This window comes from Pseudorasbora parva, chromosome 9, assembly GCF_024679245.1.
Source record: "Pseudorasbora parva isolate DD20220531a chromosome 9, ASM2467924v1, whole genome shotgun sequence".
Taxonomy (NCBI): Eukaryota; Metazoa; Chordata; class Actinopteri; order Cypriniformes; family Gobionidae; genus Pseudorasbora; species Pseudorasbora parva.
Window position 1 is genome coordinate 44,015,350 of NC_090180.1, and position 16,424 is coordinate 44,031,773.

The 16,424-nt window shown below is 37.7% G+C and overlaps 1 protein-coding gene across 4 annotated transcripts in view; it reads left to right on the forward strand.

Moving 5' to 3' along the window:
• adcyap1r1a (adenylate cyclase activating polypeptide 1a (pituitary) receptor type I) overlaps window positions 1-15,297 on the forward strand; it is a 41,077-nt gene extending 25,780 nt beyond the window's left edge. Inside the window, exons 5-15 of one of the 4 annotated variants that reach the window (XM_067452753.1) lie at window positions 851-951; window positions 1,083-1,180; window positions 2,878-3,010; window positions 5,773-5,926; window positions 6,157-6,217; window positions 7,605-7,674; window positions 7,765-7,856; window positions 9,061-9,144; window positions 12,068-12,197; window positions 13,077-13,118; window positions 14,225-15,297. In XM_067452753.1, coding sequence (XP_067308854.1) covers window positions 851-951; window positions 1,083-1,180; window positions 2,878-3,010; window positions 5,773-5,926; window positions 6,157-6,217; window positions 7,605-7,674; window positions 7,765-7,856; window positions 9,061-9,144; window positions 12,068-12,197; window positions 13,077-13,118; window positions 14,225-14,449 — 1,190 coding nt within the window. In that variant the 3' untranslated portion in view covers window positions 14,450-15,297. The remainder of the gene's footprint in view (window positions 1-850; window positions 952-1,082; window positions 1,181-2,877; window positions 3,011-5,772; window positions 5,927-6,156; window positions 6,218-7,604; window positions 7,675-7,764; window positions 7,857-9,060; window positions 9,145-12,067; window positions 12,198-13,076; window positions 13,119-14,224) is intronic. The other 3 variants (XM_067452754.1, XM_067452755.1, XM_067452756.1) reach the window with 3 other exon arrangements.
• Window positions 15,298-16,424: the final 1,127 nt, after the last annotated feature.

A 16,424-nucleotide genomic window follows, 5' to 3' on the forward strand; every position in this document is an offset into this window, starting at 1 on the left:
GCAATTGAGAAAAACTGTATTACTGTTTAAAGTTAGCGTTTTCTATTTGAATAATGTTAAGATGTATTTATTCCTGTAATGCAAAGCTGAATTTTCAGCATCATTACTTCAGTCTTCAGTGCCACATGATCCTTCAGAAATCATTAATATTGAGAAGAAAAGCCTTAACTACTAGTATGTACTAACATTTTAATTAATAATTTTATACAATGCACTTATTGTGTACATACATGTTTTTACATTGTAAAAAAAAATACCTGCATGTAATTACTTCTGTAATTAATTTCTGTAGTTACATTTGTAATTACACAATTGGCACTTCCCTTACACCTAACCCTACCCTTAAACTTACCGATAACAACACACCTGTCCCTAACTCTACCCGTATCCACCTCAGTATCAGAAAAGGGGTTTTGCAATACAATTTGAACACAGTACATTGTACTTATTTTTTGGTGTAAGTACATAGTACTTAAGGCCACCTAATATAAAGTGGGGCCAATATGATATAAAATAAAAAAAAATAGTTATGATATAAACAAGAATTAAACTATAAAACTATTTTTATGTCGAACTTGTTGTTGTGTTTTTGCTAAATGTTTTGTCCTTATTTATAGTGTAAAACAGCAACACTGTTGAATCAGGTATAACATCCGACTGAAACAGTGAACATTAGTGAGTCTGTATGTGAGATCATGAGTCAATATAAATGTATGTGGTGATGTATGTACGCTTTTGTTCTCGTAGTTCTGCTGACACCAGCAAATTGCAGCAGTTGCTTACAATATTTTAAAAGTGGGAAACACATTTGATTTATGGTTGTTCTGGCTGTTGTCTGACTGCTTTCCAGGGCTTGGCAAGATCAGCAGAAACTGTACAGAGTTCGGTTGGTCGGAACCGTATCCGCACTATGTCGATGCCTGTATGATAGGTTACAACGAAACCAAGCCTGTGAGTATCTCATCAGAATTGATCAAACCATTTTAAATAAGGTCATAACCACCATAGTTACACCATAATAAAAATCTTTGCAAAATGGCTGCTAAACGAAAGTCATTTTGTATTTCTCTTCCCTTCCCAAGGACATGTACTATGCGTCTGTAAAGGCTCTCTATACGGTGGGCTACAGCACGTCTCTGGTGTCTCTGACCACAGCCATGGTCATTCTGTGCCGGTTCAGGTCAGTTTTAAAGCAGTCATCAGACAACATTGACCTTTTCATAATATGCTGTTTCTCTGGATAATGTAATTTTGTGCTGGTCACTTGAGGAAAATTCAATGGAGAATTATCCAACCTGCTTGCAAAGGGCTGGTGAATCTCATTATGTTCAACAATTCAGCACATTTTAATCTCTGGTCATATACAGTATGTATAAATAAAAAGAAATTGATTTAAATATCTCTTCGTCAAGCCACCTGTTAGTGGGTGAGATATATTGGGCAGCAAGTGAACATTTTGTGCTCAAAGTTGATGTGTCAGAAGCAGGAAAAAATGGGCAAACGTAAGAATTTGAGCGAGTTTGACAAGGGCCAAATTGTGATGCTAGACGACTGGGTCAGAGCATCTCCAAAACTGCAGCTCTTGTGGGGCATTCCCGGTCTGCGGTGGCCAGTGTGGTCAGATCAAACAGACGAGCTACTGTAGCTCAAATTGCTCAAAAGGTTAATGCTGATTCTGATAGAAAGGTGTCAGAATACACAGAGCATCACAGTTTGTTGTGTATAGGGCTGCATAGCTGCAGACCGGTCAGGGTGCCCATGCTGACGAAAGCACCAACAGTGGTCATGTGAGCATTAGAACTGAACCTCAGAGCAATGGAAGAAGGTGGTCTGGTCTGATGAATCCCGTTTTCTTATACATCACGTGGATGGCCGGGTGCGTGTGTGTCACTTACCTGTGGAACACATTGCACCAGGATGCACTATTAGAAGAAGGCGAGCCAGCGAGGGGCAGTGTGATGCTTTGGACAATGTTCTGCTGGGAAACCTTGGTTCCTGCCCCCCCCCCCCCCCCCCCCCCCCTTCACGGAAACAGTATTCCCTGGTGGCTGTGGCCTCTTTCAGCAGGATAATGCGCCGGCCACAAAGCAAAATGGTTCAGGAATAGTTTGAGGAGCACACCGTGTTTGAGGTGTTGACTTTGCCTCTAAATTCCCCAGATTTCAATCTAATCGAGCATCTGTGGGCTGAGCTGAACAAACAAGTCTGATCCATGGAGGCCCCTACTCGCAACTTACAGGACTTAAAGGATCAGCTGCTAACATCTTGGTGCCAGATACCACAGCACACCTTCAGGGCTCTAGTGGAGTCCATGCCTCGACGGGTCAGAGCTGTTTTGGCAGCAAAAGGGGAACTAACAGTATTGGAAGGAAGGAATTTTTAGCAATATTTCACAAAAATGTATATACTTGTCAAACTTTAAAGTACACAATAAATGTGAAATAAAATGTATTACCATGATATCTTAAAAATACAGGCAGCATTTTCTTCATGCAAAATATAATTTCTTCTTTTCTTTTCGTGTGTTTTCTATCCCAGATACTTTTTGTGAGATTCTTTAAAAAATATTGTTTTCCAATTAAACTTTCCAGCCTGATTCAATTAATGAAGCCTTTTGAGTTACACAAAGTACTTTGTTTTCTTTAGATTTTTAGAAATCCATCTTTGTAGCGTTGCTTTAAAGTACCCTAAAACCAAACAGAGTGATCTGAAGAACCTACATATAATGGAAATTAGGGTAAGATGCAAAGGGCTTCAAAGAACTGCTGATGAGTGTTTACACGGTCATTGATACAGACCCTGAGCTGCCCACCCAAACGCATTAGAATTTCAATCTCCTGTAATGTTGTAATCCTTCCTTTGAACGTCTGTTAACAGGAAGCTTCACTGCACCAGGAACTTCATCCACATGAACCTGTTTGTGTCCTTCATCCTGAGAGCCATCTCTGTGTTCATTAAAGATGGAGTTTTGTACGCAGAGGAGGAAAGCGACCACTGCTTTGTTCATACTGTGAGTAATGCACATCTGCCATTGTTTTGTTGTTGTTTTTTTACATTTTAATGCTAATGAGTACTATGACAAATCTGTTCAAAATGATGTTCACTAATACACAATGAAGCATTTTTATTTTACATAAGGTTGAGAGCACATTTATACTACTCATTTCTTGTTTGCTTAACCCCTTTTATTGAACACTGCTGCAATACAATGTAATAACTGCAAATAATGTAATAATGTATTTATTTAAAAAGTATGGTAAGGTAATACTAATATTAATGTTTTAAAAGCTATTACAATAATGAAATATTGTTTTTGGTGAGTTTAGAATGTAATACATTTCTTATAATGTAAAAATTATTACATTATGAGCTCAAGGTTTTTTATTACAGTTTGAGAAAATTATTTCATTATGAATATTTTATTATAATAATTATTATTATAATAATCATGTAAAATTATTACATTATGTGCGATTTTACATTATGTCAGTTATTACATGAGTTGCTACAAACACTTTTGGTTTTTGAAATGAATCATGGAGAACAAAAATATTGTCAATACAGTTGAACAGAACAGTTGATAGAACTATAATTATATAAAAACTGCCTTATTAGCAATTCAATTTTTTATATACAACTCAGTATTTATTTGAGTGCTGATTATTATATTAATTTATTGCAGTAATGGATTATTAATTAAATGTTATTTTCGTGTTTCATTTTTTTTCAGCTAATTTAAAACTTGAATTTTGGTTTCGGTGTCTCTATAAGCTGCTTTGACAGTGAATCACCCACAAACAGAGATGTATGAATATGAGACTGAATTGTGTTTGCCTGGATGCCATTAACATGTGAAATCCACAGACTAATAATAACTCGATCCGTTTATGTTCAAGCCCACGTTCTGCAGCAACATGTTCTGTCCCCCATCTGTGCCTGACAAACAGCTGTAATTATCATGAAGCCGAGTTCAGCGAGCTCTGGAAATATTCCATTATTTCCATATTAGCATATGAATAGCTTATAAAAACGTGCACGTTCTCATTATACACCTGAATGAGGGCTCTGAGCTCTTTCCCCTAGCCAATCAGAGGCCATGGTAATGACATCACTTAGCTTTGAATTGGATCAGAGGGTAATTGATGAACATGGTTAAAGGCTTCAGGGTGTTTTAATGCATAACGGGCTAGATATGGTCAATGGAAATGTTCAGGGTACGTGCTATCTGTCAGACGAAAGAATGCATTATTGATCCAGCTGGTCATTAGGCTTGTTTGATAAGGTACATTACCTGGTAGTAACCTGTTAAAAAAGCAAAAAATCAGCTGTTATGTTAAAAAACAGCTTTACTGACTTTATTTGACACAAGGAGGCCTTTGATAATCATTTATACTAATCTATCTACAGTAGTGGACAAAATATTGAAATTTCATGTAATTTTTTTGGTGAAAAAATAAATAAATATACAGTGGGTACGGAAAATATTCAGACCCCCTTAAATTGTTCACTCTTTGCTATATTGCTAAAATCATTTTTTTCTCATTAATGTACACACGGCACCCCATACTGACATAAAAACACAGAATTGTTGAGATTTTTGCAGATTTATGAAAACAGAAAAAAAGAAATATCACATGGTCCTAATATATATATATATATATATATATATATATATATATATATATAGAGAGAGAGAGAGAGAGAGAGAGAGAGAGAGAGAGAGAGAGAGAGAGAGAGAGAGAGAGAGAGAGAGAGATTTTTGTTGGGTTACATATTGTATTATTATCATTTTTATGATGTTTGTGGGTCTGACCCTAATTGGTTTTAATACAAGTGGCCAAAATCCATTATGAAAAACAGAAAATAGCAAATAGTAAACCGATCAAAATGATACAATATTAATATTATGACTTAATTATGACTTAATGTAAAAACATTCCAAAAATTAAACAAAATAAATATGAAAGCATATGATAAATAAAACCTGTATTTATGAAATATTTTTTACATTTTCTAACTGTGTTTAATATGATAATTTCACAAACTGTGAATATACTGTAAACAATGATTTACTATTCAAATTTTATTTACTATTAAAAACAGTAAATGGCAACTAGCAAACAGATCAAAATTATGCACTATTAAATTTGTTTTAATATTTTTTTAATACAACTTTACAAAAATAACAAATATGAGCGCATATGATAAATATTTATGTTATATTTATGATTTATGTTTAATGCTTTCTATATGTATTTTCTTATATATTAATTTCACAAATGATGAATATGCTGTATTATTTTCCAACATTATTTTAATATTGTGCTTTTGGAAATAACTTTTACTGTCCCTATCAGTTCTTATTATTTTGAATTTTAGGTACAAAGTATGTGTTTTCTGCCAATTGAATTGTTGCAAAATATGTAATGTTTTAGTTTTTCAGTAATTGTAGTGTCTTTTCACCCAAATATTAGACCTTGACAGTAAAGTAGTATCGTATCGTATCATATCGTATTATATCATATCATTAAGATGTTTTGTTGTTTGTGGGAATTCCTGCGTTGTGGTGGCAGTAACATTTAAAATTCTCTAAAACTACAAACCGATTCTGTCCCAAACCCTGTTCAGCCCCTGTGACTACCTCGAAACCATCGCTTTTGATAACTGATGATGAAGGACACTGAAATACGTGACTATAACGGGGTCGTCTGATGGATTGCTAACGGAGCCACTGGATTTTATGCCAACCTGAGTGTGTTTCTCTGTGTTCAGGTGGGGTGTAAGGCAGTGATGGTCTTCTTCCATTACTGTGTGATGTCAAACTACTTCTGGCTCTTCATCGAAGGTCTCTATCTCTTCACACTGCTAGTGGAAACCTTCTTCCCCGAGAGACGCTACTTCTACTGGTACACCATCATCGGCTGGGGTATGTCACAGCGATGCATCATACCAAAACTGATTGTAACGTGATTGATTATATGTCACACTCATATATAAGGAAGGAAATGGAGTGCAGCGTCTGTATTAACTGGCCACTGGCTCTTCATGATGTGATTTGTTGTGCTGGCATATGTAATACATTAATATTAATGGTCTAAATGTATTAGAGAACAGCTTTGAGGTCTGACAAATTTCCTCTTCCTCTCGCGCTTTCAGGAACGCCCACCATTTGTGTGACCATATGGGCTGTTCTGCGTCTTCATTTTGATGATTCTGGGTATGTGCAACGCCGCATAAACAAAAAGTGATATACTGTAATTGTCGCTTTGATACCTACGCAGATGCTGGCACTGAACTACTCTATTGGCGTTCAGTGTCACTACTGAGTGTATGTTTGGAAAGGAATGCTAGTGTAATGATAACTGCACATTATATACTGTATACTGCATACTATTTAAAGCAATAAATGTTAAATGAGATTATATTATATAACCTCACTATATTGCATGTTTAATTCAGCAAGTCCCATATGGTTATTATCTCAGAAAAGCATAGGTTTTTTAACCAGTTTTGTATAAAATATGAGTTAAACATGGTCAACATATAATAGTGCAACTCATTTTATTTCTGTAATGTGATATGATCATGCACCCTATAAGGGATGAATCATATCTGATATGCAAATCTTTAAGGCCTTTAAATTATCAAAATCAAAATTTTGGTTAAAAAAAATGCAGAGAAATACAGATTTGTATAAAGTAAATGTAAGAATAACTTCAGATATACTGCATTTAATATTTCAAATTGAACACTAAATGGACTGAAGCAGCTTAGGTTCACTTGATTATCAGTACATTATTATTTTTAAAATCATGTTAAAATGTATCAAATATGATGCATCAGGCTTTTGAGGAATGCTTACTTGTTCATCTCTCAATCATTGTGTTGCATTATATTTTTTGCCCCTACAATAAAAATAACAGCTTTGATCATAAAACAAATTATTTAAATACCATTATACTAAGACATATTATTTGTGGATATAGTTATGACTGATATTTAAGTGCACTTTGTGTTAGTATCTGCTATAGCTTTTTTAAGATATTATTCATTTACATTACAACTATCTACCAGAATTTCATCTTACTTTTTGGCTATATAAATATCAGAAACTGCACCAAATTGCATATTTTTGCTCAGTTTGAATAAAAGCGTGTGTGTTCTCCTTCTTTTGATTATATAGTCTATATTCTTATTATATGAGTCATCATGGCGTATCAATTATGATACTCAAAAAAAGAACAAATAAAATTTGATTTTTGGTTACACTATTTTAAGGTGACGTAGTTACATTGTACTCACTCAAATAAGTACTGAGTAATAGGAACTAACTACATTAACATTATTTACTGTTATTACTATAGTAACTACATGTAATAATGTGTAACTATGTCACAATTTTAATAAAGTTTTACCAGATTTTTTGTCTAAATGTTCAATAATCTGGAATATAATTCTCTTAATGTAGCAGGGCATCTGGCACATACTGAAAGCTATTTTCTTTAAAAAGCATGCAGTATATAATTCTGGACTCTTAGTTGCTAAATCACGTGACCGAACCGACCAATAGCCACAATGTTTCTAAAATGATTGTGTTTCTGCAGTTGCTGGGACATGAATGATAATACTGCCCTCTGGTGGGTGATCAAGGGACCTGTTGTGGCATCAATCATGGTAAGCTTTAAATAAAATTAGAATAAAAAAAGCTAAATCATGGATAAATAAAACATGAGTGCTATAATAAATGCATGCGTTTTCTTCCAGGTTAATTTTGTCCTCTTCATTGGAATCATCATTATCCTGGTGCAGAAGCTGCAGTCTCCAGACATTGGCGGGAACGAGTCCAGCATCTACCTGTGAGTACGCTTGCCTCCATCACCATGGAAACAGCGGACTGTTGATGTCTTCTGGCTGATTGGTCGATATGGAGCATCTCATGATAAACGCAGTGGTTGAAATGATATTGAAAGTATTACTGTTATAGGTGTTTTAACCTTTATTTATATAGTGTTTTATACAATACAGATCGTTTCAAAAGAGCTTTACTGTGATAACAGGATTCGATCATGTAAAGCAGCTTTATAAAGACTATTAAACCGTGATTATTCAGTTGAAATCAGTTCAGTGTTGATAGTGTAAGCGGTAGCATTTCGCATGCACACAGGCGTAATAATAGAAAGTGTGATTAATGTTTCAAAGTGTCACAAATCTCCATAGACTGCATGTTTATGTTGGTTGTTGTTAGAAGAGTTGTAGTTTTTTGGGTTCTGTAGTTCAGTTGTGTGCTGATTCCAGGAGAGAATCCAGGAGGAATCATTGTATTGCTGATTGAGGCGGCATGTGTCAGTGATAAATAAAATAAAATGACTGTTTTTATTTTCTGGATATACCATCTATTGGGTATGAAGACTTTCCGGTTTCACAGACAAAACTTACCCTAGACCCAGACTAAAATGCATGTTTTAACTGAAGCAACTTGCATATCTCAAAATATGTCAGTCTCAATATTCACACCAGTAAAGGCATTTTATAGAAAATACTTAAATGTCCTAATTGAACTCAGGCCTAATTTAAGCCCTGTTTGTGAAAACAGTCCCTTGACATTTACTTTTATGCATTTGGCTGAGGCTGAGGCTTTTATCCAAAGCGATTTACATTGCAGTAACGGTATACATTTTATCAGTTCTTGCTTTCCCTGGGAAATGAACCCATTAACTTGGAGTTTCTAGTGCCATGCGTCGCTGTTTGAGCTTCAGGAAGTCACCCCGAAGTCTATTGTGAGTGACTTTAATATTCTAGCACACAAGAAGAACCACAGTTCTGATGCTTTTGCTTGATTTTGAAGCTTTTGAAGCCCTGTGTATTGTATTTGCATGGAACAGTATTGTGAAAACAAAGTATGTGCTTGAGCTATGAAATGTCCTTGAGGTCTCTGTGTTGAGGTCTGCTGTGTGCGGTCAGTTTGATGAGTGTGTGTGTGTGTGCATGTGTGTTTGTGTGTGCGCGTGCGCGTGCGTGTGTTCTGTCCTAAAGAGTGTTTGTTGTCTTTGTCGTGTTTAGCAGCTGTGCACAGAAATGCTTCAGTGAGCCCACACAGGCCGCCCAGCATTCGTGCAGGATGTCAGAGCTTTCTACCATCACGCTGTAAGTGTGTGTGTTTGTGTGTGTGTGTGTGTGTGTGTGTTTGTGTGTGTGGTTGTGTGTGTGTGTGTCTGAATCTGTGTTGGCCAACAAATGTGCTTTTTTGTTTTGAAATCTTTTTTAAAGAAAAATGGTTGTGAATAATCGCCGCTGATCTTTTTATTACATTTACATGATTGGCAGATGCTTCTATACAAAACTATTTACAGTACATTGCATTCCTATTTTTATACGTATATTTTGTATCGTTTTCATTAACCTGGGAATCAAATCCATGCCGCTGCCGTTGCTACTGCTATGCTTTATTGTTTGAGCTACAAGACTTTTACCTGCTGGAAAATCCAGCTTAAAGTTGCATCTGTGTTTTGGAGCTTGAGGTTGGTCCAATCGGGTTTATACAAGGTGAACTATACAACAACTGTTAATCAGCCAAGTAGTTATGGTTCATGACCCATGATAAATAACCGTATATAACTACATACTATCTTAAGGTGGTCTTGCTGGTTTTTGAAACATGGTAGCTCACTTATCCCAAATTGATCCCAAAACAGCTGTCAAAACCTTTTGAAACATTTAGCATAGGTTCAAATGTTTGCGAAGCATTTTTTCTGCTCCAAGCTATTTATTGCATAAGAACTAAATCCATTAGTTGACAAAAAAGACATTTGTTGATGCTTTGCTTTTTCAAAACTTATGATGCATACTTGAGCTCTCAGTTGTTTTATTGTAATATCAATAAAAAAGCCGCACGCATCCATTTCAAGGCACTGGTGTTCACCTACAAAGCAACCACAGGCTCTGCACCAATATACCTAAACTCGCTTGTTCAGACTCACACACCCTCCAGAAGCTTGCGTTCTGCAAGTGAACAACACCTCGTGGTTCCATCCCAAAGAGGCATGAAATCTCTCTAACGGACCTTTTCCTGGAACTTTCCCACCCTGGTGGAACAACCTGCCTATCTCAATTCAAGCAGCCGAGTCTAAAGGCACTTCTTTTTCAGCAGCGCCTGATCAATAAAGACTAGCACTTAACTATTCTATTTGTTTTTCTGTTTGTTTGTAAAAAAATGTATGTGTATGTGTATGTGTACTTCGCTAGATTAGCTGAGACTTGTTACAGCGCCTTGTTTGTCTGATTGCTTTTATTGCTCTCCTCCTTTGTAAGTCGCTTTGGATAAAAGTGTCTGCTAAATGATTAAATGTAAATCTCAGATGCTCAGTTCTTCCTATATTTTGTAAGGAAAAACAAAATTAAATAATGGTTGACAGACATACATATGAGTGTCACTATTATGTTCAGTTTAGCTTTAGTTTAGTATTCCAAATCTGAGCCAGAGGGAAATAGAGAGGAGTTTGAGGACGAGGACAGCCTTCGTCAGCTGATTCCACCCAGCCCAAAGCCTTCATCGCTCCTGGCCCTGCCCAGATCTAATGATTTGTCACCGCTTCATCACCGCTGCTCCTGTCCAGCCCAAAACCTTAATTCGCTGCTGGTCGTATATCCAGTCCAACGCCTTCATTGCCCTTGGCCCTGCCCAGCTCTAAGACTTCATCCTCGCTGGTCCTGCCAAGCCCAATACCATCATTGTTGCTGGACTTCATTGCTATGGATAATTCACCCATCCTGCCTCCCTCTCCCACCTCCTCTACCATGCCAGTCGCTCCTTCTGCCCCACCTTCACTGGTATCCTTCTGTCCCTAGGCTCCATTGTTGGAACAAGACTGCCTTTGCCTCGCTTCGGGCCACCATTCCCGTACCTCGACCCATCGAACAATCGGCTCCACCTTGGAAGGTCGTCCTCACGGCTCTACCTGGCTCTCTTGTTCCTCCGGCTCCGAATTGATCAGATGTCGCATTGCCTGCGGCACAGAATTCCTGGCTTCTTGCTGTGCTTCGTCCCTCCAACCCTTCGCCTCTGTCAGGTTCCTCCTTCCGTCAGGTCTACCTGCTCCACCTTATTAACTAGTTGCTGCTGCTAAGCCTAAGCCTCTGAATCCTACAGTGTTGTCCGGTCCTGTGACCGACTCCGCTTTGTCCGGGTCTCCAGATCTCTCAGCTCCATCACTGGCGGTCGTGGCGCTAACTCCACCCTGGCTCCTTCCACCACTTATTCCGCAGTGGGTCTGTGTACCACCTGCGTTATTCTACCATCGCCTCATCCATGGTTCCTTCCTCCATTAGACCTCCGATGGCTGTGTCCACCATCAGCTCCTCCAGGGGTCGTTTTACCGTCTGCTCCACCCCAGGCCCTCCGGCTTAGGTCTGGTTCTTCTCTAGCCCCTCATCCGACTCCCTACCCCTCTGTCGGTCTGTTACAGCGTGAGCCCATGCCTTTCCAGAGATGGGCATTCTGTCTCCATTATGTTCAGTTTAGCTTTTATGTTTAGTTTCCCGCCACTAGTTTTCGTGGAAATTAATTTAACAGTACACCTGTCTGTATTCAGCTCATTATCTTTTTTTAAGTTCCTCTTTAGTTCACATTTATGTTCTGCTATTGTTCTTGTGTTTGTTCTTGCATGCTGTCTCGCAAATGTCGAATAACTGAGTTGAATTCTTTTAAATTATAAAAAAAACTTCTATTTGAATCTTCTTCATGATCTTTGGAGTGAAAACTAAAATATAAATGTAAAAAGTATACTTATCATACTGCTCTTCTGATGAGTAACACTTTAAGTTTATATTAACCATTGGGGGTCTTTAGCTCAAGAAAAACATCTGAGAAGCAGGTCTGTGTGTGTTTATTGTCTTTGCTGTCTAGGAGAAATTATAGATATATTAAAGAAAAATTATAGATACTTCTTTCCTATGGAGCAGGATTGTTGTGAATGTCTTTAATCTCCAGTGTATTACAGTAACTGTGTGTTGACATAGTGAGAGATTCAATCATCTGTCTGAAGGGCTGTGTGTGTGTGTGTGTTGACAGGCGGCTGGCGCGGTCCACCCTGCTCCTCATCCCTCTGTTTGGAATCCACTACACTGTGTTTGCCTTCTCCCCGGAGGATTTCAGCAAGCGGGAGCGACTGGTCTTTGAGCTGGGCTTGGGCTCTTTCCAGGTACTGAGCATCTGCTTTAATAGTAGCAACTTCAGCACTGTATTTTAGAAACACCTCCTTGGAGAATGGAGACTATTTCTCTGTTTCAAACCCTAGTGAGCTGCATCATCCGTGTGATACCATTGATATTATGCCATTACTTTGCTCAGATCTAAGCTTTTGTGGTTTAGGAAAACCATGATGCATTGATCAAAATGCATTTTCGTATCCAGTTCCATCTTAAATGCCCATTGAAGTGATTTGAAACGTGCAGCATTATTCAATGTATTGACATATTTTCCCATGAAACAGGAATACAGAAGTTTGGGACGTATGGAACAGCTCTTCCCCTTTTTTAAAACAGCCAATAGTGATTTGTGTATATCACAGCTTGACTAGAGCCTTTCAGCTCGATAAAGCCACAGTTTCCTTCTAATCTCTAACCGTTTCTCATAATAATCTCCTTCATATTGCTTTGAAATACAGCATTCTGTGCAGAATTCAAATAGACCCAATACGTTTTGTGGTCTATGCCAACTCTATTTTATGATCTGCTATCGTGTCTCTGGACTGGAGCTGCTGCGGTTTGCGTGACATTAATGCGAAAACATTTGCACCAATAGAAAGCATATTTACATTGTCTGAATCATTCCCTATCCCCTATATAGTGCACTATGTGACAGTATCCATGCAGAAAATGGTAAATGTGTAGAGAACAAATTAGTTTGAAATCATTAACTTAATTAAATAACTAAAATAAAACTTAACATGCTTATGTTAGTTAGAAAGTTTACAAGAGCAGCTTCATTTGAAATAGAAATATTTTGTAATTTTACATGTGTCTTTACTATCAATTTTAATTAATGGATCCCTTGCTGAATAATAATATCATCTCCACAGGGGTTTGTGGTGGGCGTGCTGTACTGCTTTCTGAATGGAGAGGTAAGAGCTTTTGTTTTGAAATTCTCAAATGCATGCAATACATTTTTACTTTGAAAAAAAAAAAATTCCACAGTAATTTTCCAATATTGCTACAATTATTTTTAGTTACTGCCAAGGAATGAAAAACACCATATCCTAACCAGACATGATGTGATAAAGTTATAAGTGATCAATTTCTTCCATGTTAAAGCTGCACTAAGTTATTTTGCTGTCCGCTAGACGTAGTTTGATGACGCCAGGTTTGAGCGCAGAATCTTGGGACATGTGGAAAAGAATCGGGATAGGACTCGAGCAGAAATCATGTTGATGGATGTGTTTATTAACGTTACTGTAGTATGAAGCAGAACAGGACAGAGTGTTGTGGAGCTGAGCGCTGCTGAAGCGATTGTTAAACAAACACATGGCTCGCGAGCAGCGGGACTTTTATTATGACGGGACACATTCGGCGGCGCTATTTCCGCTTTTCCGGTCATGAGTATGAGGTAACGCAGCTCTGTTTATCATATCAGACACAGGGTTTTACAGATACAAGAGTGATAAAAATGATGTTATGACGTTACTCTGTGTGTTTGCTCAGCAGCTTCTGTGACTCTCGTTCACACTGCTAAGAGTAAAGCGTTTCTGCAGAATAAAAACGTAAACTGAGGGTAACGCAGATATGACGCGATTGACAGGCGACTCCCTCAGATGTTCTGGTTCCTTGGTTAAAATAGCAATTTTCTCACAGTTTACAAATAGTTTAGGATACTGTAAGAACTCAACTGAACAAAATATATAACTCTGGCCTATTGGTTTTTGGATATTTTACTGCAAAAATACTACATAGTGCACCTTTAAAATAATTCACACAAAAATTGGAACTTTTTGCTCTAGGTAGCCCCGCCCACGGTGAAATCTCATTGGTTCAAACGTAAAACCTCAAATAACTTGATTATTTAAAGCAGGATTTTGCTTTCTGTGAGCATAGTAAAATTGATGCTGGAAACGTGTCACATCCCGTCTGGCTAAGACATGGTGCAAAGCATGAGAGAGAGAGAGAGAGTGTGGACTGGTGGAGAACGCGTGCACCTTTACAGCTGAGTACATTAAAAAATGACCTTTTCAAGTTTCTCCCTAAAGGTGCAGTCGGAGATAAAGAGGAAATGGAGGAGTTGGACGGTGAACAGGTACTTTGCTGTAGACCTGAAGCAGCAGCGTCACCCTTCGCTAGCGAGCAGTGGGGTGAACGGGGGGACGCAGCTGTCCATCCTCAGCAAGAGCAGCTCACAGATACGCATGTCCAGCCCGCTGGCCGAGACGGTCAACCTCAACCTGCCAACCTGAGCGTCTGATTGGTCCACTCCACTGCCCGTCCGCCCCTAAAGCCCCGCCCTTCTACTCGCCCTCTTCACCTGCAGTAGGGCCGGCCAATCACAATTAGAGAAGAACTATTAATTATTCATGAATTCTCTGGATATTATTTAAAGATTCCAAACGAGATCCAGAACGCATCGCCCATTATAGGTTAGAAAAGATTCGTCCAGGGATATATTTATAGTGCCAAAACAGTTTTGAGCTAATGCTAACAAAAGTTGCAATTCAGGTTGAAAGCTTTTTTTTTTTTTGACCATAACGCAACTTTTTGAAGGCTTTCTAATTAATCTAATAAGAAAACAACAATACGAGCATAAAAGAATGTTATGTTTCTTCTCAGTCAATAATAATGCAGAGCAGGGGCTGTACGCTTCAAACCGCTGCCCTAAAAGCCAAAATGAGATCGCAGCAGAAATTTCAGTGAATTTTCATATTACGCATTATGAGCCATTGAGAATGTGAATCGTTTGTGGATAGAATGTAGTCAGAGAAACATCCATTCATTCATTTCTGTCAAACCTATAGCACAATGCTTTCTAGTTATGAACGAGTGTCTAATCGGAGAGAGAGACGGGTTAACAGTTCAGTGTTATGATGAGATCAAGGACATGAAGTGCCAAAACATGACTATTTAAGTATTGTTTTATCTGCAAGCTACCGTGTTTATCAAGAAGTACAGTATAAAAGAAAATGTACAGACTTCGTGTTGCTCGTTCAAATGCTGTGTATTTGGTTCAGTGTTCTTCACAGAGAGATTGTAAAACATATTTTTTTACAATCAGCCGTAAGTACAGAGTATGTCAATAATATAAAGACTTATGAATGACTCATGAATTTAGATTATATGTAAATGTTGTTATGGTTTTGTGTTTCGGTTTAGCTTTTAGATGGTGCATTCTTCTCGTCACGCGAATTACTTTATAATTACACAGAGCCAATATAATCAAATCAAGGATTGTCAAAAAAGTATCGGAGCTAGGGAGCTATTCCCACAATTCCCTCTGATTTATTCTGAAGTGCCTGTTGGTCACACAAATAGCTTTGATGGATCTATTCTGAACAACCAGTGCCATGCAGTATTGAGTTAAATATTAGTCATTTAGTAGTGTAGATTAACAGATTCAAGTGTTCAGGTTGCAGGTGTAGGAATATATTCATTTATACGTGGTATTAGAATGCATATATAGTCATTTCTAAAGCTTTGAGATGTGCAAATCAATGCCATCACGTTTCTATCAGGTGCATTATAAATGCTTTTTAGGGCTGACATGTTCAACTGGGGGAGAAAGGAAACATCTGAATGCGACGTGATAGTGTTAAAGGGGTATTTCACCAAAAATTGTAGATTCTGTCATCATGTGCTGACCTTCATACACTTTTTCTAATCTTTATACTGTATAACACACTGTAACAAATTATATGATTAATACGTTATGACAGCACATGCTTTTACATTGCTTTAACTCAACAAAATAAGTTAAGCAATTTTCAGGATTCAACTCATTTTTTTAAGTCAGTTTAATGTCATTTAGGTTGCAATGACTTAAAAATACAGGTTGATTGTACAACTGTGATTTTACAGTTGATCAAGCTCCAAAAGGCAGCACAGTTTTAGTACCATAAACTGTGCACAAGTCATACTTTTATGGTGCTTTTTGGTCCTGAGAAATGGCATGATGGTGAGTGAATGATGACAGATTTGAATTCTTTTTGGATTGAACCCTTTTAAAGCTTGAGAGACCGTTAACCCCAACCCTTTACAAGTACAATCTCTGATGTCAATCTATAAAGCTAACCAAATTGACTTCATCATCACCACCACTGACTGACAATCATAATTAGTTATCACTTACATTTGACATGTTTGATCACGGGAACAACGTGCATCAGTGTGTAAAGTGGCGACAGTCTCTGCTAACGGTGTTGTTTTATTTCCAGTACAGTGTTATTCTC